The sequence below is a fragment of the Nerophis ophidion genome, linkage group LG29, assembly GCF_033978795.1.
Source record: "Nerophis ophidion isolate RoL-2023_Sa linkage group LG29, RoL_Noph_v1.0, whole genome shotgun sequence".
Taxonomy (NCBI): Eukaryota; Metazoa; Chordata; class Actinopteri; order Syngnathiformes; family Syngnathidae; genus Nerophis; species Nerophis ophidion.
Window position 1 is genome coordinate 5,893,886 of NC_084639.1, and position 25,782 is coordinate 5,919,667.

Sequence of the window (25,782 nt, forward strand, 5' to 3'; positions counted from 1 at the left end):
AAACCAACAATTAAGGCTGCGACAGAGGCTCCACCGAACCCCTGAGGCCGACTCACCGAACCCCTAGGGTTCGACTGAACCCAGGTTAAGAAACACCGGTTTACACTAAGTCTTTTGACCCTTTAAATAATTAATTATTGAGCCTAAGCTCCGTTTTGACCACAATAAACCAACAATTAAGGCTGCGGCAGAGGCTCCACCGAACCCGAGGTCTACTCACAAAACCCCTAGGGTTCGATCGAACCCAGGTTAAGAACCACTGGTCTACACTAAGTCATTTAACCCTTTAAATAATTAATTATTGAGCCTAAGCTCCGTTTCAACCACACTAAACCAGCAATTAAGGCCACGGCAGAGGCTCCACCGAACCCCTGAGGCCGACTCACCGAACCCCTAGGGTTCGATCAAACCCAGGTTAAGAACCACTGGTCTACACTGAGTCGTTTCACCCCTTAAACTAATAATTGAGCCTAAGCCTCGTTTCAACCACACTAAACCAGCAATTAAGGCCGCGGCGAAGGCCCCGCCGAACCTCAGAGGCCGTCTCACGGAACTCCTAGGGTTCGATTGAACCCAGGTTAAGAACCACTGGTCTACACTAAGTCATTTAACCCTTTAAATAATTCATTATTGAGCCTAAGCTCCATTTCAACCACACTAAACCAGCAATTAAGGCCGCGGCAGAGGCTCTGCCGAACCCCTGAGGCCGACTCACCAAACCCCTAGGGTTCGAATGAACCCAGGTTGAGAAACACTGGTCTACACTAAGTCATTTAACCCTTTAAATAATTCATTATTGAGCCTAAGCTCCGTTTCAACCACACTAAACCAGCAATTAAGGCCGCGGCAGAGGCTCTGCCGAACCCCTGAGGCCGACTCACCAAACCCCTAGGGTTCGAATGAACCCAGGTTAAGAAACACTGGTCTACACTAAGTCATTTAACCCTAAAAACAATTAATTATTGAGCCTAGGTTCCGTTTTAACCACAATAAACCAACAATTAAGGCTGCGACAGAGGCTCCACCGAACCCCTGAGGCCGACTCACCGAACCCCTAGGGTTCGACTGAACCCAGGTTAAGAAACACTGGTTTACACTAAGTCTTTTGACCCTTTAAATAATTAATTATTGAGCCTAAGCTCCGTTTTGACCACAATAAACCAACAATTAAGGCTGCGGCAGAGGCTCCACCGAACCCGAGGTCTACTCACGAAACCCCTAGGGTTCGATCGAACCCAGGTTAAGAACCACTGGTCTACACTAAGTCATTCAACCCTTTAAATAATTAATTATTGAGCCTAAGCTCCGTTTCAACCACACTAAACCAGCAATTAAGGCCGCGGCAGAGGCTCCACCGAACCCGAGGTCTACTCACGAAACCCCTAGGGTTCGATTGAACCCAGGTTAAGAACCACTGGTCTACACTAAGTCTTTTAACCCTTTAAACAATTAATTATTCAGCCTAAGCTCCGTTTCAACCACACTAAACCAGCAGAGGCTCCACCGAACCCCTGAGGCCGACTCACCGAACCCCTAGGGTTCGACTGAACCCAGATTAAGAACCACTGGTCTACACTAAGTCGTTTAACCCTTCAAACAATTAATTATTGAGCCTGAGCTATGTTTCAACCACAATAAACCAGCAATAAGGCCGAGGCAGAGGCTCCGCTGAACCCCTGAGGCCGACTCACCAAACCCCTAGGGTTCGACTGAACCCAGGTTAAGAACCACTGGTCTACACTAAGTCGTTCAACCCCTTAAATGAATAATTATTGAGCCTAAGCTCCGTTTTAACCACAATAAACCAGCAATTAAGGCTCAGCCGAACCCTTGAGGCCGACTCATCGAACACTTAGGGTTCGATTGAACCCAGGTTAAGAACCACTGGTCTACACTAAGTCGTTTAACCCCTGAAATGAATAATTATTGAGCTTAAGCCCTGTTTCAAACACACTAACCCAGCGTTTAAGGTCCCCCTCCCTGGTCAATTTTGTACACGGGTAAGTGCGACGTGTATTTCTTGAATCTCCGGCACTTAGCTTTGCATGGACCATACTCGCCAACCTTGAAACCTCCGAATTCGGGACACGTACGTAAGTAGTAAAACCTCAAAGTTTACCTCACAACTTGCCAATAATCTAAAAAGGTAAACAAAAACATTTGGGGGGGGGGGGGGAAGAGACACCAGAGAAGTAATTAAGAAGTCCCTTCCCCGTAATATGTCCCCTTTAAACAAGCGGGTGCAGATATAGAATGGCATATATACAGGAAATTAAGTCGAAGTGACATATTGTAATAGCCGTAGGGAGGGCACAGCCATGCGTGCGGCAAGTGACAAGCTGTCAGACGTTCCGCCGCTTGATGGATTAGACGTGGAATCCGGTCTTCATAAATTGACTGGTGCTACGGCGCAGAAATGGAAGCGCGCGGACCTCTGGCTTCCAGGAGCTAACAAGACCGCCCAGCGATTCCAATTCCTTTTCACAATTAATATCTGACCGGGCGACGTGAAGCGCGTTCTCCGGCGTTGGACGGGAACGGCAGGGATTTTCGGATGAGGGCTGGATTTAATTACAGAAGTGTACTTCCGACGGCAGCGCTGATAAGATGAAAGGGGAGGACGGGAGGCGAGAAGCGTCAAAAGATGGGCTTCGGCGGCATGAATCCGAGGTGGTGTTTTGGCGAAAGGGGAGGGGGTTAAGCGTCGTACGAATGAAGCAGACGCTGCGGGGAGAAGGAGTGGACTGTGCCGTGCGGAGACTGATGGCAGCGAGGGTGCCCCTCTACTGTTTATAAAAACAAGACCATCACACTCGATCTTGCCGCTCCCGCCGGAGCCGAACCTCCGGGCTGATTTATGGCCCGCAGACTGAATTGGCTCGCCGGGATGACAGTAGGACTCGGACTCTCTTCCCCCCGGTGTGAGGTGCACCAAGCTGCCCATCCGAGCCTCGGCTGTAGTCAGGATTGACAACAACGGACCAGTGACTCCCGCATTGTCCTCCGCCTGTGATGCTTCTCTCAGCTTCATCAGGGCGCTGTAGTAACAATTTAGATTTAATCAATCTTTGCCGTGCGGCTGCCAGAACGGAAAATTAATATGGAGTGCAATTAGAAAACCGCCATTTCACTGTCACAGATACAATTAGACGGCACTTTGAGAGCAGAGAAGTGGATGCGATCGAGGGGGAAGTTTTGGGAGACTCGACAAGGACATTCTTAAAGGCCTACTGAAAGCCACTACTACCGACCACGCAGTCTGATAGTTTATATATCAATGATGGAATATTAACATTGCAACACATGCCAATACGTCCGGGTTAGTTTACTAAATTGCAATTTTAAATTTCGCGCTGAAGTGTCATGCTAAAACGTCGCGGTATGATGACGCGTGCACGTGATGTCACGCATTGTAGAGGACATTTTGTTCCAGAACCGTTCCCAGGCTATAAGTCGTCTCTGTCATCGCGTAATCCCACAGTATTCTGGACATCTGTGTTGCTGAATCTTTTGCAATTTGTTCAATGAATAATGGAGACGTCAAAGAAGAAAGCTGTAGGTGGGAAGCGGTGTATTGCGTCCGCCTTTAGCAACACAAACACAGCCGGTGTTTCATTGTTTATACACAGTATTTATTTGAATTGCCGCCGGGGCGCTAAATAATTTAAAACCTCTTCTCACTCCTGCGCTTACCAAAGGCATGCGGTAAACGTAAGCATGCGCTAATTATTTTAAAACCTCTTCTCACTCCGGTACTTACCAAAGGCATGCAGTAAAAATTTGAGTGTGATGTAAGCTTGGACCTTAAATCCTACTGAATAGCTCTTCATCTTCTTCACTTTATGCGATTTCAAATTACTGGTATTGAAATCAGCCTCCTCCATTTTGAAAATGATGACAGGGGAAGGGTTTAGTTTACTAATTTACAATTTAAAATTTCCCGCGGAGTTTCCTGTTGAAAACGTCGCAAAATGATGACGCGTGTTTGTGACGTCTCAGGTTGTAGCGGACATATTAGCCCAGCACCACACACGGCTAAAAGTTGTCTCTTTTCATCGCATAATTACACAGTAATTTGGACGTCTGTGTTGTTGAATCTTTTGCAATTTGTTCAATTAATCATGGAGACTATAAATAAGAATGCTGTTGGTGGAAAGCGGTGGATTGCAGCTGCCTTTGGCACCGAAACACAGCCGGTGTTTCTTTGTTGTGAAGCTTTAACACAGAGCAGTCAAGCAAACATGTTTTTGGATGGGAACATTGTGATATTAAGTCAGCTCTTACCGGAGACTTCAGTGGATTACGCGACTTCCTCCTGCAGCTGTCAAAAAGGCAGCTGTGATCTTGGCTCCTCCATTGGCTTCTCTGAAAGACACTAGTGTTCACCGCAGCCTTCCGACTTTTAGGTATGACTTTATAATCTCACTAAAACACTATTAAAACAATAAGCAGATAAGGGATCTTCCAGAATTATTCTAGTAAATGTGTCCAATTACATCTAAAACGCCGCCTGCCGCCGTCTTTTTTTTTTCTTTCTCGCTAGTACTTCACTCTAAACGTCCTCATCCACGAATCTTTCATCCTCGCACAAATTAATGGGAAAATCGTCGCTTTCTCGGTCCGAATCGCTCTAGCTGCTGGTGGCCATGATTGTAAACAATGTTTAGATGTGAGGAGCTCCACAACCCGTGAGGTCACGCGCACATCGTCTGCTACTTCCGTTAAAGGCAAGGCTTTTTTTAATCAGCACAAAAAGTTGCGAACTTTATCGTCGATATTCTCTACTAAATCCTTTCAGCAAAAATATGGTAATATCGCGAAATGATCAAATATGACACAAGTTGATCTCGAGGCCATTGTGTAAAAAGTAAACAGTAAAAAAAAAATAGAATTTATTTTTAATGAGTAGGACCCTTTAGGATCAGTTTGTTTTGTTTTGAAATGAAGTGTGAAGTGAATTATATTTATATAGCGCTTTTCTCAAGTGACTCAAAGCGCTTTACATAGTGAAACCCAATATCTAAGTTACATTTAAACCAGTGTGGGTGGCACTGGGAGCAGGTGGGTAAAGTGTCTTGCCCAAGGACACATTGGCAGTGACTAGGATGGCACAAGCGGGTATCGAACCTGCAACCCTCAAGTTGCTTGCACGGCCGCTCTACCAACCGAGCTATGCCGCCCCCAAGAGTGTCATTGCACAAAAAATAATAGTGAAATAAAATCAATGGTGTTATGAGCTGTTGACCTTTTTCCGGCTCCAATTATTATATAATCTCAAACATTTTACTTAAAAATGTTATTGGGTAAAAATAATGCATATTTTGTGTTTTTTTCAGTAAAAAAACATGGTTTTCTTTGACAAAAAGAGCACACAACTTAAATCTTTAAAAATGTCATGTTGACAGATAGACCTAATGTTGATCTAGGGATTTAAAACTTGAATAATAATAAAAATAATAATACTGAATAATGACACATTTTTAACGTTTTATTTTTACCAAAACCCTTTGGGGTCCCCGGGATCAAGCTTGAGTGGAGGCCTAAATGTATTTTTTTTATACATATATTGTATTGTTTTTTTTTAAATAAATGGCCCCGCTTGCTTTGATTTTTCAGTGGAAAAGATTTGGACACCCCTGATGTAACATATCAAGCTTTAAATCGCTCTTAATTATTCCCTTCCAAGGCGACGGCCACGTACCGTCACGCATCAATTTTCTTACGACAAGTGCAATCGGGGCAAACGCCACGGCTAAAGAAAACGAAATGTCAGTGCGAGAGAAGGAATACACACACACAAAAAAAAGGTACTTTGGAGCTGCAAAGTGGCAGCCGTTGTCGCTGAAGTGATTTATCACGCCGCGGTTGCCGTCGCCAGTTCTTTTTCTGGGTTCATCACGCTGTGATAACTGACTGAACTGTGTCATCCTCGCATGTCCCCCACGCCTGGGGACCGCGGCGAGAAGAAGGAAACTTCCATCTCTCCTGTTTAAAAGGCAGTTCCAAAATGACCACCTGTGTCGTGCGTGACGTCACTGTTATGCAACATGTTGTACTCGTTTTCTCCCGCACACAAACATCCCCTCCGGCTTGGCGGCTACGGCGAATTTAGCGACGAGCACGTTTAGAGGTTCCTCAAATCTCCGTGCCAGAAACTGTAAACGTCTTCATCAGACTGAGAGGGAGGCGTGCTGAGAAAACTTCAAGAAGACACGGCAGCAAAATGTTAGGAACGTACGAACCAAAAACTGGTCTGCAGCTACCAAGAGATATGCTTTGTGGAAGCACGCAATATGTACTCCGTGACGCCTTGCTACAGTTTTGTGGGCCTTAAATATAGAGCACTGGCGTTAAGCGGGGCATAGGAAAAAAAGGAGAAAGAAAAACCCCACAAGAATCCCAGTGGAGCTCTTTGTGTAATTATGTGCACTTGAATAGGGTGAAATGGTGACATGTAAGTGGCAACCGCGGAATACTCAGTGGTGTGCACTTTGAGTGAGTGAATATACACCAGGACAAAAACATAGGTGGGAGGAGCCAGGCTAACTGCTAAACTGGCTTGAATGTGAAGTGGTGAATAGATGTTTGAAATAGAGTAACTAGATAATAAGAATAAATTAGCATACATATATATATACACACACAGACACACACACACATATATATACACACAAATATGTATACACATTCTTACATACATGCATACATATATATATATATATATATATATATATATATATATATATATACATATGTACATACATACAATTATATGTCCATATATACATATGTACATACATACATATATATATACATTCATACATACATATGTACATACATGCATACATATATATACACATATTTGTGTATATATATATACACATATTTGTATATACATATACACATATTTGTATATATATATATATATATATATATCTATATATCTATATATATATATGTATATATCTATCTATATATATATAGATATATAGATATATATATATATACAGACATACAGGTATACATATATACATACATGCATACATATATACACATATATATATATTATATATATATTTATACACATATATACATACATATATGTATATATACACATATTTGCATGCATATATATATATACATATACATATATGTGTACATACATATGTATATGTATACATACATATACATACATACATACTATATATATATATATATATACATATGTACATACATACAATTATATGTCCATATATACATATGTACATACATACATATATATATACATTCATACATACATATGTACATACATGCATACATATATATACACATATTTGTGTATATATATATACACATATTTGTATATACATATACACATATTTGTATATATATATATATATATATATATCTATATATCTATATATATATATGTATATATCTATATATATATATATAGATATATAGATATATATATATATACAGACATACAGGTATACATATATACATACATGCATACATATATACACATATATATATATTATATATATATTTATACACATATATACATACATATATGTATATATACACATATTTGCATGCATATATATATATACATATACATATATGTGTACATACATATGTATATGTATACATACATATACATACATACATACTATATATATATATATCTAGACACATATATATACATATATGTATATATATATACACTATATATATACATATGTACATACACATATATATGTACAGTATATACTATAAATATATATGTACATACATACATACTCATGTATGTATGTACACACATATATATATATATATATATATATATATATATGTATATATATATGTATATATATATATATATATGTATATATATATATATATACATATATATATATATATATATATGTATATATATATATATATATATATACATATATATATATATATATATATATGTGTGTCCATTGTAAAAAACAAATTATTTTATACTATTTCAAATATTTGACAATTGTTCACTTACACAAAATCTAAGCGGTTTTTACATTTTGTTCCATGACTGCACTGAAATAGTACCAAACCATGACGCCAACACGGGGTCAGAAGCCCGCGGAGCTTTTTCAAAAATCTATGAAAAAAAAGGGGGAAAAAAACATTTCCTTATTGTTAAAAATCCCACTGTTGATATTAAACATGCTAAACTGATGAGAGTAATTGGCCAGCGCCGTTTTGTCCTACTAAATTTGGCGGTTCCTTAACTCACCGTAGTTTGTTTACATGTTAAAGTGACAATTATTGTCACACACACATAAGGTGTGGCGAAATTATTCTCTGCATTTGACCCATCACCCTTGATCACCCCCTGGGAGGTGAAAGGAGCAGTGAACAGCAGCGGTGGCCGCGCCCGGGAATCATTTTTGGTGATTTAACCTCCAACCTCCACCCCTTGATGCAGAGTGCCAAGCAGGGAGGTAATGGTTTCCATTTTTATAGTCTTTGGTATGACTCGGCCGGGGTTGGAACTCACAATACAACTTTTGTCCACCAAACATTTTATGCTGTGCGTGAATGCACAAAAGGGGAGCTTTGTTGATGTCATCGACTTGCGCAGAGTGCTAATCAGACATATTTGCCCTGAGGATGGAAAGGCATGGAATGACATCCTGTTCTCGTCTGTCGTCTGACTCTCGAAGCTGATTGGCCGCTTTTTTTTTTTTTTCCTCTTTTCTGAATACCGTTCGAACAGCAGGAAGCGCCTCCACTGAGTGACAGCCGTTCGCCTCCGTTTGCTCATTTTCCCCCGGCAGAATCGGAGGAGATTGTGTTTTGTCCGAGGTCATTTTTTAGATTCCAATTCGTTCTCTCTCGATTCGTCTCGGCTCTTTTGGAGAAACATCTGCCTTTTTTTTTTTTTCAAGCCCTACGCACAGGCAGGATGTGCGAGCGATAATGGCGTTGATGACAATGCCCTTTACAACCCCACTTGCTCTCCCTTGCAGCCCCCAAAAAGAACCGAGATGGTGGGGGGTTAAAAAAAAAAAAAGCAAGCAAAAAAAAAAAGAAAAGCGCACTGACTGCCTGGAGTGCCTGACTGGAAGCATACAAACTTGTGTGTTTGCCTTTGTGCCCGTAGGCTTTTATGCCGCGGCAAATTGCTGCAGGCTCCATTATTCGCAGGAAACGACGTTAATTACCAAGAGAGAAGCGTGCGAATCTTGTGAATTTCTCCATGGATGAAGTACTGACTGTCCAGAGTCGAGACCCAGGATGGACCGCTCGTCGGGACCCAGGATGGACCGCTCGCCTGTATCGGTTGGGGACATCTCTACGCTGCTGATCCGCTTGAGATGGTTTCCTGTGGACGGGACTCTCACTGCTGTCTTGGAGCCACTATGGATTGAACTTTCACAGTATCATGTTAGACCCGCTCGACATCCATTGCTTTCGGTCCCCTAGAGGGGGGGGTTGCCCACATCTGAGGTCCTCTCCAAGGTTTCTCATAGTCAGCATTGTCACTGGCGTCCCACTGGATGTGAATTCTCCCTGCCCACTGGGTGTGAGTTTTCCTTGCTCTTTTGTGGGTTCTTCCGAGGATGTTGTAGTCGTAATGATTTGTGCAGTCCTTTGAGACATTTGTGATTTGGGGCTATATAAATAAACATTGATTGATTGATTGATAAAAAAACCTGACATTTTAACTGGAAATGGATTTTTCAATTGGGCAAATGAGAAGCGTTACGTAGAAAAAATGTTCATGTTAATTCAAAGAAATTAAATAAAAGATAAAGACAGCTGCACAGCTGCATCTTTTTTCTGCTTATCCGAGGTCAGGTTGCGGGGGCAGCAGCCTAAGCAGGGAAGCCCAAACTCCCCTGCCCCAGCAATTTCGTCCAGCTCCTCCCGTGGGGATCCCGAGGCGTTCCCAGGACAGCTGGGAGACATAGCCTTCCCAACGTGTCCTGGGTCTTCCCCTGTGGCCTCCTAACGGTTGTCACGCCTGTAGATTATGTTTTGTTTGGTCATGTTATGTTTTGGTTTTTGGACATTCATTTCTGTTTTTGCACTTCCTGGTTTGTTTTCGTCTCCATGCCAACACCTGGTCTCCAAGTCACGCCCCTGTCCTCTGCCCTCACACCTGTTACTGATCATCATAGTCATTATTTAAGCCATTCTGTACCTGTCCTCGTCCAGGCAACTTTACCCTACCTTCCGATACCGAAACGACATTTCCATGTATCTGCCTTCATTCCTTGCTGTTTGTTTTCCGATCACGCCACATATATATTTTTATTTATTCCTCTGTGCAAGTGTTTGGTTTGTTTGTGCCACAGTTAGTGTCTTTTATTCGTTTGTATATAGTGAAGTGAATTGTGAAGTGAATTATATTTATATAGCGCTTTTCTCTAGTGACTCAAAGCGCTTTACATAGTGAAACCCAATATCTAAGTTACATTTAAACCAGTGTGGGTGGCACTGGGAGCAAGTGGGTAAAGTGCCTTGCCCAAGGACACAACGGCAGTGGCTAGGATGGCGGAAGCGGGAATCGAACCTGCAACCCTCAAGTTGCTGGCACGGCCACTTTACCAACCGAACTATGCCGCCCCAATATATATAGCCAAATATAGCCATGCCATTGTGCTGTTTTTGTTTTTGAGTATAGTCTAGTTTGTCATCCGCCATTGTGCGCGCCCTTTGTTTTCCTGTTTTGTATTATAGTGTTTAAATAATTCAAATATGTACTCACACTCTCGTCTGGCTCGTGCCAATCATCCTTTGCGTGGAAGAACCAAAACAAATCCAAGTCCAAACTTGACACCGGGTCGGATGTGCCCGAAACAGCTCCCTAGGGAGGCGTTCGGGTGGCATCCTGAGCATAAATCAATAAATGTTTAAAGTTAAAGTACCAATGATTGTCACACACACACTGTGGCGAAACTATTCTCTGCATTTGACCCATCACCCTTGATCACCCCCTTGGAGGTGAGGGGAGCAGTGAGCAGCAGCGGTGGCCGCGCCTGGGAATCATTTTTGGTGATTCAACCCCCAATTCCAACCCTTGATGCTGACTGCCAAGCAGGGAGGTAATGGTCCCATTTTTATAGTCTTTGATATGACTCGGCAGGGGTTTGAACCCACAACCTACGCATCTCAGGGCGGACACTCTAACCATATAACCCTAAATCACAAGTGTCTCAAAGGGCTGCACAAGCCACAATGACATCCTCGGTTCAGAGCCCACAAAAGGGCAAGGAAAAACTCACAACCCAGTGAGACGCCGATGTGGATGACTATGAGAAACCTTGGAGAGGACTGCTGATGTGGGTTGACCCCCCCCCCCCCCCTTCAGGGGGACCGGATGCAATGGACGTCGAGTGGGTCTAACATAATATTGTGAAAGTCCAGTCCGTAGTGGACCTAGCATATTAGTGAAAGTCCAGTCCATAGTGGATCTAGTAAATAGTGTGAGAGTCCAGTCCATAGTGGATCTAACATAACAGTGAGAGTCCAGTCCATAGTGGATCTAGTTAATAGTGGGAGAGTCCAGTCCATAGTGGATTTAACATAATAGTGTGAGAGTCCAGCCCATAGTGGAAGTAACATAATAGAGAAAGTCCAGTCCATAGTGGATCTAACCTAATAGTGAGAGTCCAGTCCGTAGTGGATTTAACATAATGGTGTGAGAGTCCTGTCCATAGTGGTTCTAACATAATAGTGGAAGTCCAGTCCATAGTGGATCTAACATAATAGTGAGAGTCCAGTCCGTAGTGGATTTAACATAATGGTGTGAGAGTCCAGTCCATAGTGGTTCTAACATAATAGTGGAAGTCCAGTCCATAGTAGATCTAACATAATAGTGAGAGTCCAGTCCATAGTGGATTTAACATAATAGTTTGAGAGTTCAGTCCATAGTGGATCTAACATAATAGTGTGAAAGTCCAGTCCATAGTGGATCAATCATAACAGTGAGAGTCCAGTCCATAGTGGATCTAACATAATAGTGTGAGAGTCCAGTCCATAGTGGATCTAACATAATAGTGTGAGAGTCCAGTCCATAGTGGATCTAACATAATAGTGTGAAAGTCCAGTCCATAGTGGATCTATCATAACAATGAGAGTCCAGTCCATAGTGGATCCAACAAAATATTGTGAAAGTCCAATCCATAGTGGATCTAACATAATAGTGAGAGTCCAGTCCATAGTGGATCTAATATAATAGTGAAAGTCCAGTCCATAGTGGATCTAGTTAATAGTGTGAGAGTCCAGTCCATTGTGGATCTAACATAATAGTGCAAGTCCAGTCCATAGTGGATCTAGTTAATAGTGGGAGAGTCCAGTCCATAGTGGATTTAACATAATAGTGTGAGAGTCCAGTCCATTGTGGATCTAACATAATAGTGCAAGTCCAGTCCATAGTAAATCTAGTTAATAGTGTGAGAGTCCAGTCCATTGTGGATCTAACATAATATTGTGAAAGTCCAGTCCATAGTGGATTTAACATAATAGTGAGAGTCCAGTCCATAGTGGATCTAACATAATATTGTGAAAGTCCAGTCCATAGTGGATTTAACATAATAGTGTGAGAGTCCAGTCAATAGTGGATCTAACTTAATAGTAAGAGTCCACTCCATGGTGGGGCCAGTAGGGTACCATCTCAAGTGGGGACGGGTCAGCAGCCCAGAGATGTCCCCCACCGGTCCACCGCCAGGTTCCCCTTTGAGTCACATGATTAGGAACCTAGTCCATGAGGTGGCACTAGTATCAGTTCCTATTGGCGGTTTAGCGCTACTTTACCTCCCTCCCCTGTCGACCTGGTCCTATGTGGTGCCTTTCAGGCTCAACTTACCCACGGACTGAGGCCTGACCACCCCAAACAGGGTCGGGTTGAAATCAAAGACCCAGAGTTCTCGAAATCAACCTGCTATTGTCGCTCCAATAAATGGCATTTTGTTGTGATTAAATTCTTTGGGAGGCCGTCTGATTGGATCCCTCTTGGCCGTACAAAAAAAAACAAAAAAACAGCTTCATAGTCTGAGTCTGCTTGATTGCCGCCGGTGCCGCTCCAATCAGAGTGGATGCAAATGTCAGTTCAAACTGCGGAAAAATATATTTAATTGTTTTCCTGTGAAATGACATGCTCTAGTATCCATGCTGATTAGGAAGGTGGAATATCATTTGCCTTTACAGGGCATATGAGTGGAAGGCACACTCACTAGCTGTATTGGTGTTTCATAATGGTCGGTCAGCTACTGCCTGCAAATAAATTAATCAGCAAATGTACAAAACCCAAAACCGGTGAAATTGGCACCTTGTGTAATCCGTAAAGAAAAAACTGAATACAATGTTTTGTAAATCCTTTTCAACTTATATTCAATTGAATACGCAGCAAAAACAAGGTATTTACGTAATGTTCCAAATGAGAAACTATTTTTATTTTTTTCAAATAATCATTAACTTGGAATTTAACACGTTGCAAAAAAAAATGCAAAAAAGTTGGCATTTTTACCACTGTGTTACATGGCCTTTCCTTTTAACAACACTCAGTAAACGCTTGGGAACTGAGGAGACATTTTTGAAGCTTTTCAGGTGGAATTCTTTCCCATTCTTGCTTGATGAACAGCTTAAGTTGTTCAACAGTCTTGGGTCTCCGTTGTGGTATTTTAGGCTTCATATTGCGCAACACGTCTGTACTACATGCAGGCCAGTCTAGTACCCGCACTATTTTACTATAAATGGGTTGTACTTGTATAGCGCTTTTCTACTTTCAAGGTACTCAAAGCGCTTTGACACTACTTCCACATTTACCCATTCACACACACATTCACACACTGATGGAGGGAGCTGCCATGCAAGGCGCCAACCAGCACCCATCAGGAGCAAGGGTGAAGTGTCTTGCTCAGGACACAACGGACGTGACGAGGTTGGTACTAGGTGGGATTTGAACCAGGGACCCTCGGGTTCCGCACGGACACTCTCCCACTGCGCCACGCCGTCCCTATGAAGCCAAACGGTTGTTACACGTGGCTTGGCATTGTCTTGCTGAAATAAGCAGGGGCGTCCATAATAACCTTGCTTGGATGGCAACAAATGTTGCTCCAAAACCTGTATGTACCTTTCAGCATTGATGGTGCCTTCACAGATGTGTAAGTTACCCATGCCTTGGGAACTAATACACCCCCATACCATCACAGATGCTGGCTTTTGAACTTTGCGCCCATAACAATCTGGATCGTTCTTTTCCTCTTTGCTCCAGAGGACACAACGTCCACAGTTTCCAAAAACAATTTGAAAGTGGACTTGTCAGACCACACAGCACCTTTCCACTTTGCATCAGTCCATCTTAAATGAGCTCAGGCCTAGCGGAGCCGGCGGCGTTTCTGGGTGTTGTTGATAAATGTCTTTGGCTTTGCATAGTAGAGTTTAAACTCGCGTTTTCAGACGTAGGGACACATTGTAGTTTCTGACAGTGGTTTTCTGAAGTGTTCCTGAGCCCATGTGGTGATATCCTTTACACACTGATGTCAATTTGTGATGCAGTACCGCCTGAGGGATCCGAGGTCATGGGCATTTAATGTTACGTGCAGTGATTTCTCCAGATTTTCAGAACCTTTTAGGGATGGTGAAATCCCTAAATTCCTTGCAATAGCTCACGGAGAAATGTTTTTCTTAAACTGTTGGGCAATTTGCTCACGCATTTGTTGACAAAGTGGTGACCCTCGTCCCATCCTTGTTTGTGAACGACTGAGCTGCTTTTATACCCAATCATGGCACCCAACTGTTCAAGTGTTTGATGAGCATTCCTCAACTTTCTCAGTCTTTTTTGCCACTAGTGCCAGCTTTTTTTGAAACATGTCGCAGGCATCAAATTCCAAATGAGTTAATATTTGCAACCAAAAAAAAATACTATTTTTCCAGTTCGAACGTTAAGTATTTTGTCTTTGCAGTCTATTCAATCCTTCACTTCTAGAGATCAATCATCTACAAAAGCAGCTTCCCATCAACTCAACACGTTTTAATCCATCCTGTCAAGTTATTCCAACAATGTTTGGAAACGCTTCCCCCTTGAAGATAAGGCAGACTGCCGACGCGAGCTCATGTTCGCCCCAGCGTACAGCGTCATTACGTATTAATGAGTCGGTGCCAGATGACGGACTCACAAGAGCGGGAGGAACCCGAGCGACGACAGCGGAACCTGTCTGCTGCCTCTCTGTGTGATATCTGATGGCCTCGCTTCATCTGCCCTGCCACTGACAACAACAACAACAACTAATTACAAGGAACCGATAAGAGTTGTGAGCATGCTCATTTGCATAGAAATTATAGTCCGGATATATATGGCGAAAATACTGCATTTGCAAAGCGTGTTGTCATTTTCAGGAGTGGAGTCTTCCAAATCTGGAAAATACTTAAAAAGATGTACCTTGTTTTTTTCGAGACTGTTCAACAAGTGCAACGTTTTTTTATTTATTTTTTATTTTTTACTTTTATTTTGAAGGAATAATTATGCATATTTGCTAAGAATAGTAAGATATATTGTGAGTTAATTGTTTTTATTTTTTTGGGAGCAAGTTAAAAAATCTCAAGCACACGATTGCTAAAATAAATTAATGTCTCAAAGATGAAATAATACCAAACTTAAAAAGACATTCAACATAATAGTGTGAGAGGATGTGTATTGATATTAAAAAAAAGAAGAAAGGTTAAAGGCGGAGATTTTTAAGTAGAGTTTTAGTAAATATTTTTTAAATCTTCTTGGGTTCTTATTCTATTATTTTTATTAAGTTTTATGCTGTTTTTAGTAATATTATGATTACTATTGTATACTTTTATTTTATATCCTATATCATTATTTGTATTTTATTTATGCAGTACAAACATATTAATAGCTATTACATATATATATATATATATATATATACATATATATATGTATATAATATATACACACACACACATATATATATATATATACCTTCATACATATATATACATATATATGCATTTACATATACATATATATATATACATACATACATATATATATACATATATACACTGTATATATATATATATATATATATATATATATATATATATATATATATATATATATATATATATATACATACATACATACATACATATTCTACCGCTTATTCCCTTTGGGGTCGCGGGGGCCCTGGTGCATACATAAATATATACACATATGTGTAAATATATATATATATATATATATATATATATATATCCATCCATCCATTTTCTACCGCTTATTCCCTTTGGGGTCGCGGGGGCGACACATATGTGTAAAACAAAAAAAACAAAAAAACAAAAAAAAAATATATATATATAAATATATATATATATATATACATGACATGAATATATATGTGGAGGGTTAGGGGCTTGAGTGGTAGCGGGTGGTGTATATTTGTAGCGTCCCGGAAGAGTTAGTGCTGCGAGAGGTTCTGGGTATTTGTTCTGTTGTGTTTATGTTCTGTTACGGTGCGGATGTTCTCCCGAAATGTGTTTGTCATTCATGTTTGGTGTGGGTTCACAGTATGGCGCATATTTGAAACAGTGTTAAAGTTGTTTATACGGCCACCCTCAGTGTGACCTGTATGGCTGTTGATCAAGTATGCATGGCATTCACTTGTGTGTATGCAAAAGCCGCATGTACAAACCCCGTTTCCATATGAGATGGGAAATTGTGTTAGATGTAAATATAAACTGAATACAATGATTTGCTAATTATTTTCAACCATATTCAGTTGAATGTGCTACAAAGACAACATATTTGATGTTCAAACTGATAAACATTTTTTTTTTGCAAATAATCATTAACTTTAGAATTTGATGCCAGCAACATGTGACAAAGAAGTTGGGAAAGGTGGCAATAAATACTGATAAAGTTGAGGAATTCTCATCAAACACTTATTTGGAACATCCCACAGGTGTGCAGGCTAATTGGGAACAGGTGGGTGCCATGATTGGGTATAAAAACAGCTTCCCAAAAAATGCTCAGTCTTTCACAAGAAAGGATGGGGCGAGGTACACCCCTTTGTCCACAACTGCGTGAGCAAATAGTCAAACAGTTTAAGAACAACGTTTCTCAAAGTGCAATTGCAAAACATTTAGGGATTTCAACATCTACCGTCCATAATATCATCAAAAGGTTCAGAGAATCTGGAGAAATCACTCCACGTAAGCGGCATGACCGGAAACCGACATTGAAATACCGTGACCTTCGATTTCTCAGACAGCACTGTATCAAAAACCGAAATAAATCTCTAAAGGATATCACCACATGGGCTCAGGAACACATCAGAAAACTACTGTCACTAAATACAGTTGGTCGCTACATCTGTAAGTGCAAGTTCAAGCTTTACTATGCAAAGCGAAAGCCATTTATCAACAACATCCAGAAACGCCACCGGCTTCTCTGGGGCCGAGATCATCTAAGATGGACTGATGCAAAATGGAAAAGTGTTCTGTGGTCTGACGAGTCCACATTTCAAATTGTTTTGGGAAATATTCGACATCGTGTCATCCGGACCACAGGGGAAGCAAACCATCCAGAATGTCATCGACGCAAAGTTCAAAAGCCAGCATCTGTGATGGTATGGGGGTGCATTAGTGCCCAAGGCATGGGTAACTTACACATCTGTGAAGGCACCATTAATGCTGAAAGGTACATACAGGTTTTGGAACAACATATGCTGCCATCTAAGCGCCGTCTTTTTCATGGACGCCCCTGCTTTTTTCAGCAAGACAATACCAAAACACATTCAGCACGTGTTACAACAGGGTAGCTTCGTCAAAAAAAGAGCGCGGGTACTTTCCTGGCCCGCCTGCAGTCCAGACCAGTCCAAACCAAAAAGTTCTATTTTGGTTTCATCTGACCACATGACATTCTCCCAATCCTCTGCTGTATCATCCATGTATCCATTTTGGTACAAACTCAACTTGTCCTGTTTGGAGGAGGAAGAATACTGAGTTGCATCCCAAGAACACCACACCTACTGTGAAGCATGGGGGTGGAAACATCATGCTTTGGGGCTGTTTTTCTGCTAAGGGGACAGGACGATTGATCCGTGTTAAGGAAAGAATGAATGGGGCCATGTATCGTGAGATTTTGAGCCAAAACCTCCTTCCATCAGTGAGAGATTTGAATGGTTGACCAAATACTTATTTTCCACCATAATTTACAAAAAAATTCTTTAGAATTCCTGGATTTTTTTTTTCCACATTCTGTCTCTCACAGTTGAAGTGTACCTATGATGAAAATTACAGACCTCTGTCATCATTTTAAGTGGGAGAACTTGCACAATCGCTGGCTGACTTAATACTTTTTGGCCCCACTGTATTTAGCTATAATCTGGTACAAAACATATCCGTCTTTGAGCTTAATGTTTCTGTGCATTGTCCCTTTAAATCACGGGTGTCAAACTCTGGCCCGCGGGCCACATTTGGCCCGCCGTGTATTTTCATTTGGCCCTTGAGGCAATATCAAATTTTCCAAGGAGACTCCCAAATTACAGTGCCCCTCACAAAAATCACAGGGGGCAACCATTCTCCCAAATTTCTCCCGATTCCCACCTGGACAACAATATTGGGGGCCTCAAGCGTCCTCTAAAACCTTTCGTCACGTCCGCTTTTCCTACGTAGAAACAGCATGCCGGCCTAGTCACATGATATATGTGGCTTTTACACACACACACACGCTAATGCAATGCAAGCTTGGTCAACAGCCATACAGGTCACACTGAGGGTGGCCGTATAAACAACTTTAACACTGTTACAAATATGCGCCACACTGTGGACCAACACTAAACGAGAATGACAAGCAAATTTCGGGAGAACATCCGCGCCGTAACACAACATAAACACAACAGAACAAATACAAAGAACCCCTAGCAGCACTACCTCTTCCTGGACACTACAATATAAAAATGTATTATTAGCCTGTGGGAAAAGTTTATTTTGATATTTACCTGAGAAGGCTGCAAATAGAAAAGAGGCATTCAATTTCTATTTAAATTTGATTTGATATGCCATTGCTATTTTTAAATCATTAGTATGATTTGAAACTCGATTTTGCATGTCACTATAAAGTTATATTAGTCTTGTTTGTTCAATAGTGAAGTGAAGTGAATTATATTTATATAGCGCTTTTCTCTAGTGACTCAAAGCACTTTACATAGTGAAACCCAATATCTACGTTACATTTAAACCAGTGTGGGTGGCACTGGGAGCAGGTGGGTAAAGTGTCTTGCCCAGGGACACAACGGCAGTGACTAGGATGGCGGAAGCGGGAATCGAACCTGCAACCCTCAAGTTGCTGGCACGGCCACTCTACCACCCGAGCTATGCCGCCCCACATATTCAATGCAAAACTTGTTTGGGTCCCTATTAAAAGGTGAATTTTTTCAACCTTGGTCAGCGGCTTTGTTCAGTTTTAAATGTTGGCCCACTCTGTATTTGAGTTTGACACCCCTGCTTTAAATCAATCAATCAATCAATGTTTATTTATATAGCCCCAAATCACAAATGTCTCAAAGGACTGCACAAATCATTACGACTACAACATCCTCGGAAGAACCCACAAAAGGGCAAGGAAAACTCACACCCAGTGGGCAGGGAGAATTCACATTCAGTGGGACGCCAGTGACAATGCTGACTATGAGAAACCTTGGAGAGGACCTCAGATGTGGGCAACCCCCCCCCTCTAGGGGACCGAAAGCAATGGATGTCGAGCGGGTCTAACATGATACTGTGAAAGTTCAATCCATAGTGGCTCCAAGACAGCAGTGAGAGTCCCGTCCACAGGAAACCATCTCAAGCGGATCAGCAGCGTAGAGATGTCCCCAACCGATACAGGCGAGCGGTCCATCCTGGGTCCCGACGAGCGGTCCATCCTGGGTCTCGACTCTGGACAGTCAGTACTTTATCCATGGTCATCGGACCGGACCCCCTCCACAAGGGAGGGGGGGACATAGGAGAAAGAAAAGAAGCGGCAGATCAACTGGTCTAAAAAGGAGGTCTATTTAAAGGCTAGAGTATACAGATGAGTTTTAAGATGAGACTTAAATGCTTCTACATACTAAATAAACAAAGACGAAACTATCTCGCCACATCTAACCGAGTTATTTTCTGTGTTTTCCAGGCGGCGATCCCAGCGAGGGCTTCCACTGCCAGGACGAGTGCCGCATCCTGGGACACTCGGACCGCTGCTGGATGCCGCGCGTGCCCGTCCCGCCGCGCGTCAAGTCGCCCGAGCACGCCCGCAACGTCATCGCCCTGTCCATCGAGGCCACCACGGTGGACGCCCCCCACTACGAGGACGGCACGGCCAAAAGGACTTTCGCCACCTTCGGCAAGGACGGCCACGGCGAGGACGCGGAGCGGGGCGACGGCAAGGGGAAGCGGACTCAGGAGCCGCAGGTGTGCAGCCCCAAGGCCAACGGCGGGGCGGTGCGCGAGGCCGGCAACGGGCGGGAGGCGGCCAGCCCCGTCACCTCCCCCGTGCACCTGAAGAGCCCGGCGGCCAAGCCCTCGTCCGCCTACAACACGTTGAAATGCCGCGACGCCGAGCGCATCGCCAACCACAGCCTGCTCCGGCAGCCGGAGGGGAAGGACAGCGAGCCGTCCGTGCGGGAGATCAACACGCTTCTCCACGACTGCCGCGACAAGGAGTCCCCCGGCAGCAAGCGCTTGAAGGACATCGTGCTCTAGCCCGCTTCCGCCGCCACCTATAAATAAATATATATATATATCCCGCAATAGCCGTGAGAAACGTGGGACCAGGCCGGACCTTTCGCAGTCTGCAACGCTGCAGCTGGTTGTGTGGATGTGGCTTTGTCGTAGTCGTACCCCCCCCCCCCCCCCCCCCAGACACGGTTCTCTGCCTTTGATTTCGCCCCCGTTTTCCTACCCAGCGGACAGGCAAGGTTAGCGTCGGCCGCACGGACGTTGGCTCGCCGGCCCCGACGCCAAAAAAAGCAGGACCACGCGTGCACCACGCCCGACTTACAGATATGCCTTTTTCCCCCCCCCCCCACGACTTTTCTATCACCGTTAAATATCGGCCTTCTTTGGTTCCTTTTTTTTTTTGTACAGCGAGCGCTGAAAAAAGACGCTCTAAGAGATCCGAAAGAAAACGGACGGATTGTAGCCTCCGGTCTCGTACCTATTTTTTTTTTTTTTTTTTTTTTTGGACCACGGGGCTAGGTTTAGAAGGGGATCGTCACTCTTGTCTTGCTCTGTGGAACTCTTTATCATTTTTTTTTATTAACCTGTTGTAAACGTGACAATCCCTTTAAATGTTTGCTTTTAACAAATTGAAGAGAAATAAAACGTAAAACATTGGTGTTCCGACTGAAGCGACGGTAGCGTTTGTTACACAAACACAAAATTGAAAAAAAAAAAAAAAAAAAGGCCAAAATTTATTTTATAAATAATTTAAAAAATGTATAATGAGAATATTTAATGATGTGTAGTCATTCTATGAGTAAGTTATACTTGGAATTAACTTGCTTTATTTTTTTTTTTTTTTGTTCTTTGCTTTTATATTGAACCTCTTGTTTTGAAAATGAACAGTTTTTTTTTTTAATCTGTTTTTTTTTGTTTACTGTGTTACCTTCCCCCCTTGGAAACTGTTGACTTGTTGTAAAGAGTTTCTCATTGGTCAGTTCTTGTGCCATCAAGTTTCTGTGTGGGCTACTAGAAAATGTGAAAAAAAAAAAAAATGTAAAAAAAATAATAATAATTTTAGCACCAATTCATGTGTCAGTTCAATGAGCTTAGAGTGAGATGGCAGAAGAAACCAAAAAAAAAATGACTACAAGATCACACATTTTTGAATATGGGGTTCCACCAGGCGCCTTACTTAGCCCCAGACAAGTATGGGAAAAACTTTTTAATTTCTAAGCATTCAACTTTTTTTCTTTTTTTTTTGTGTCAAGCGGTTCCATCTGTGTTGAGTTTGATATACAAAGTTTTGACCATAGTGATATAAACACCACTGCCCGCCCACCCCTTTCAAAAGTGGCGCAGCAGGCAAAGAAAACAAAACGAAAAAAAAAACAGTGTCATTCTGGAAACGAGGCCTGCGGCACACGATGTGCAGTTTTTTTGTTGCTTTGCGGTAAATGATGTACAACGTGGAACATGTGACTGGAAGTAAACGGACTGCACACATACAAAAAACAAACAAACAAACAAAAAAAAAAACTAGATCTTGTAGCTGAATGTTTTGCTGGTCTCACCCTTGGCTTCTGGCAAAATGAACATCGGAATAATCACTGAATGTATACAGCAGCTTATAATTAAACTATTAAATGTGCTCTGCTTGGTTTTTGGTCTTTTTTGCACACACACACGCACACACGCACGCACACACGCACACCCGCACACACACCAAGTCCAAAGGAAGAACAAGTCCAGTGTGCTCATTAGGAGACAATGTCTGCGCTTCAAGCCACTAAGGAACACTAAGCCTACTGTCAAGCATGGTGGTGGTAGTATTATGATTTGGGATAGTTTTGCTGCCAATTGAACTGGTGCTTTACAGAGAGTAAATGGGACAATGAAAAAGGAGGATTACCTCCAAATTCTTCAGGACAACCTGAAATCATCAGCCCGGAGGTTGGGTCTTGGGCGCAGTTGGGTGTTCCAACAGGACAATGACCCCAAACACAGGTCAAAAGTGGTAAAGGAATGGCTAAATCAGGCAAGAATTAAGGTTTGTGACGCTTAGCTGGCATTGCGGTGATGCGGATTGCGTTCTCTCAAAGATGCAGTCGGATAAGACACAGCGTGAAGGCAAGAATGATGATTTATTAAACTACTTGCACAAAATGCACTAGGTGCAAAAACCAACAGAACTAGCATGTGAGCTAGAAGAAACTAAGGACGCTAGCGTGTGAGCTAGGGAAATAAAGACAATGGGGGAATAGCGTGGAAGCTAACGAGTTCAAAAGTACTTTACCACGTCATCTGTTACATGGAAAGCAAATTACACTGCGAGGCCGAAAGACAAACAAAGGCAGGCTTAAATAGGGAGGGTAATCAAAGGCAGGTGCGCGTGAAAGACAAAAAGCAGGTGACACAAATGCATTACTATGGGAACGGAACAAAACAGGAAGTGCCACCAGGAACTAAGGAAGACAAATACTAGACAGAATGTGATACAAAACAGGAACAAAAACAGAATATGACATGATCCAAAGTAGCGGATCATGACGGCCTTCTCAAAGTCCTGACTTAAATGTGTGGACAATGCTGAAGAAACAAATCCATGTCCGAAAAACCAACAACTTTAGCTGAACTGCACCAATTTTGTCAAGAGGAGTGGTCAAAAACTCAACCACAAGCTTACCAAAAGCGCGTTATTGCAGTGAAACTTGCCAAAGGACATGTAAGCAAATATTAACATTGCAGTATGTATACTTTTGACCCAGCAGATTTGCTCACATTTTCAGTAGATCCATAATAAATTCATAAAAGAAGCTAATTTCATTAAAAAAAAGTATGTGCTTTAATCACAAAAAAATACGAGTTGTAGAAAGTATCGGAATTCCAAGTCAGCCATGACATTATGTTCTTTGTGGTTAGAGTGTCCGTCCTGAGACTGAAAGGTCGTGAGTTCAAACCCCGGCCGAGTCATACCAAGGACTATAAAAATGGGACCCATTACCTCCCTGCTTGGCACTCAGCATTAAAGGTTTGAACTGGGGGTTAAATCACCAAAATTATTCCCGAGCGCGGCCTACACTGCTGCTCACTGCTCCCCTCACATCCCAGGGGGTGATCATGAGGATGGGTCAAATGCAGAGGACACATTTCACCACACCTAGTGTGTGTGTGTGTGTGTGTGTGTGTGTGACAATCGTTGGGACTTTAACTTTAATACAGGGCAAAAGTAATCAATCAATCAATCAATCAATGTTTACTTATATAGCCCTAAATCACTAGTGTCTCAAAGGGCTGCACAAACCACTACGACATCCTCGGTAGGCCCACATAAGGGCAAGGAAAACTCACACCCAGTGGGACGTCGGTGACAATAATGACTATGAGAACATGATACTGTGATACTGATGATACTGATGACTATGAGAACATATGAGAACATGATACTGTGAAAGTTCAATCCATAATGGATCCAACACAGTCGCGAGAGTCCAGTCCAAAGCGGATCCAACACAGCAGCGAGAGTCCCGTTCACAGCGGAGCCAGCAGGAAACCATCCCAAGCGGAGGCTGTTCAGCAGCGCAGAGATGTCCCCAGCCGATACACAGGCAAGCAGTACATGGCCACCGGATCGGACCGGACCCCCTCCACAAGGGAGAGTGGGACAGAGAAGAAAAAGAAAAGAAACGGCAGATCAACTGGTCTAAAAAGGGAGTCTATTTAAAGGCTAGAGTATACAAATGAGTTTTAAAGTGAGACTTAAATGCTTCTACTGAGGTGGCATCTCGAACTGTTACCGGGAGGGCATTCCAGAGTACTGGAGCCCGAAATGAAAAAGCTCTACAGCCCGCAGACTTTTTTTGGGCTTTGGGGATCACTAATAAGCCGGAGTCCTTTGAACGCAGATTTCTTGCCGGGACATATGGTACAATACAATCGGCAAGATAGGATGGAGCTAGACCGTGTAGTATTTTATACGTAAGTAGTAAAACCTTAAAGTCACATCTTAAGTGCACAGGAAGCCAGTGCAGGTGAGCCAGTACAGGCGTAATGTGATCAAACTTTCTTGGCTTTGTTTGTTTCGGACATGCTCAATAAGTTATATTGGGGAACATGGCGCGTGTAATTCATTTTTTTTTTTTTGTCATTCTCCTTTATTTAACCGAGACAAAAGTCATGGGGATTCAAATCTCTTTTGCAAAGAGTGACCTGGGTAGCAAAAACAGGTTTCATAAATACACCGAACCTCAATAAAAACTGTAGCCGTCACACACTATGCTTAAAAGTACAATTTACTTACAACAATTATGTGATAGGTGGAAAATAAAATGTTTCAATAAAACCAATTTAAAAACAAGTACAATGTGCAATAAAAAAAAGCTTCTTGATCTTTTAAATTTGCCTGAAATTCCCCCTCAAGCAGGGGTCACCAACACACCAGGTAGCCCGTAAGGACCAGATGAGTCGCCCGCTGGCCTGTTCTAAAAATAGCTCAAATAGCAGCACTTACCAGTGAACTGACTCTATTTCTTGAATTTTATTTATTTACTAGCAAGCTGGTCTCGCTTTGCTGGACATTTTTAATTCTAAGAGAGACAAAACTCAAATAGAATTTGAAAATCCAAGAAAATATTTGAAAGACTTGGTCTTCACTTGTTTAAATAAATTCATTTATTTTTTACTTTGCTTCTTATAACTTTCAGAAAGACAATTTTAGAGAAAAAATACAACCTTAAAAATGATTTTGGTATTTTTAAACGCATATACCTTTTTACCTTTTAAATTCCTTCCTCTTCTTTCCTGACAATTTAAATCAATGTTCAAGTACATTTATTTTTTTTAATTGTAAAGAATAATAAATACATTTTAATTTAATTCTTCATTTTAGCTTCTGTTTTTTCGACGAAGAATATTTGTGAAATATTTCTTCAAACTTATTATGATTAAAATTCAAAAAAATTATTCTGTCAAATCTAGAAAATATGTAGAATCAAATGTAAATCTTATTTCAAAGTCTTTAGAATTTCTTTTAAAATTTTTGTCCTGGAAAATCTAGAAGAAATAATGATT

General features: G+C 41.8%; 1 protein-coding gene across 4 annotated transcripts in view; it reads left to right on the top strand.

The window, feature by feature from the left end:
• Positions 1–22,363, top strand: part of pcdh19 (protocadherin 19) — a 184,850-nt gene extending 162,487 nt beyond the window's left edge. For all 4 annotated transcript variants that reach the window (XM_061891559.1, XM_061891561.1, XM_061891560.1 and 1 more), the window contains exon 5: positions 20,186–22,363. In XM_061891559.1, coding sequence (XP_061747543.1) covers positions 20,186–20,754 — 569 coding nt within the window. In that variant the 3' untranslated portion in view covers positions 20,755–22,363. The remainder of the gene's footprint in view (positions 1–20,185) is intronic.
• The last annotated feature ends 3,419 nt before the right edge of the window (positions 22,364–25,782 follow it).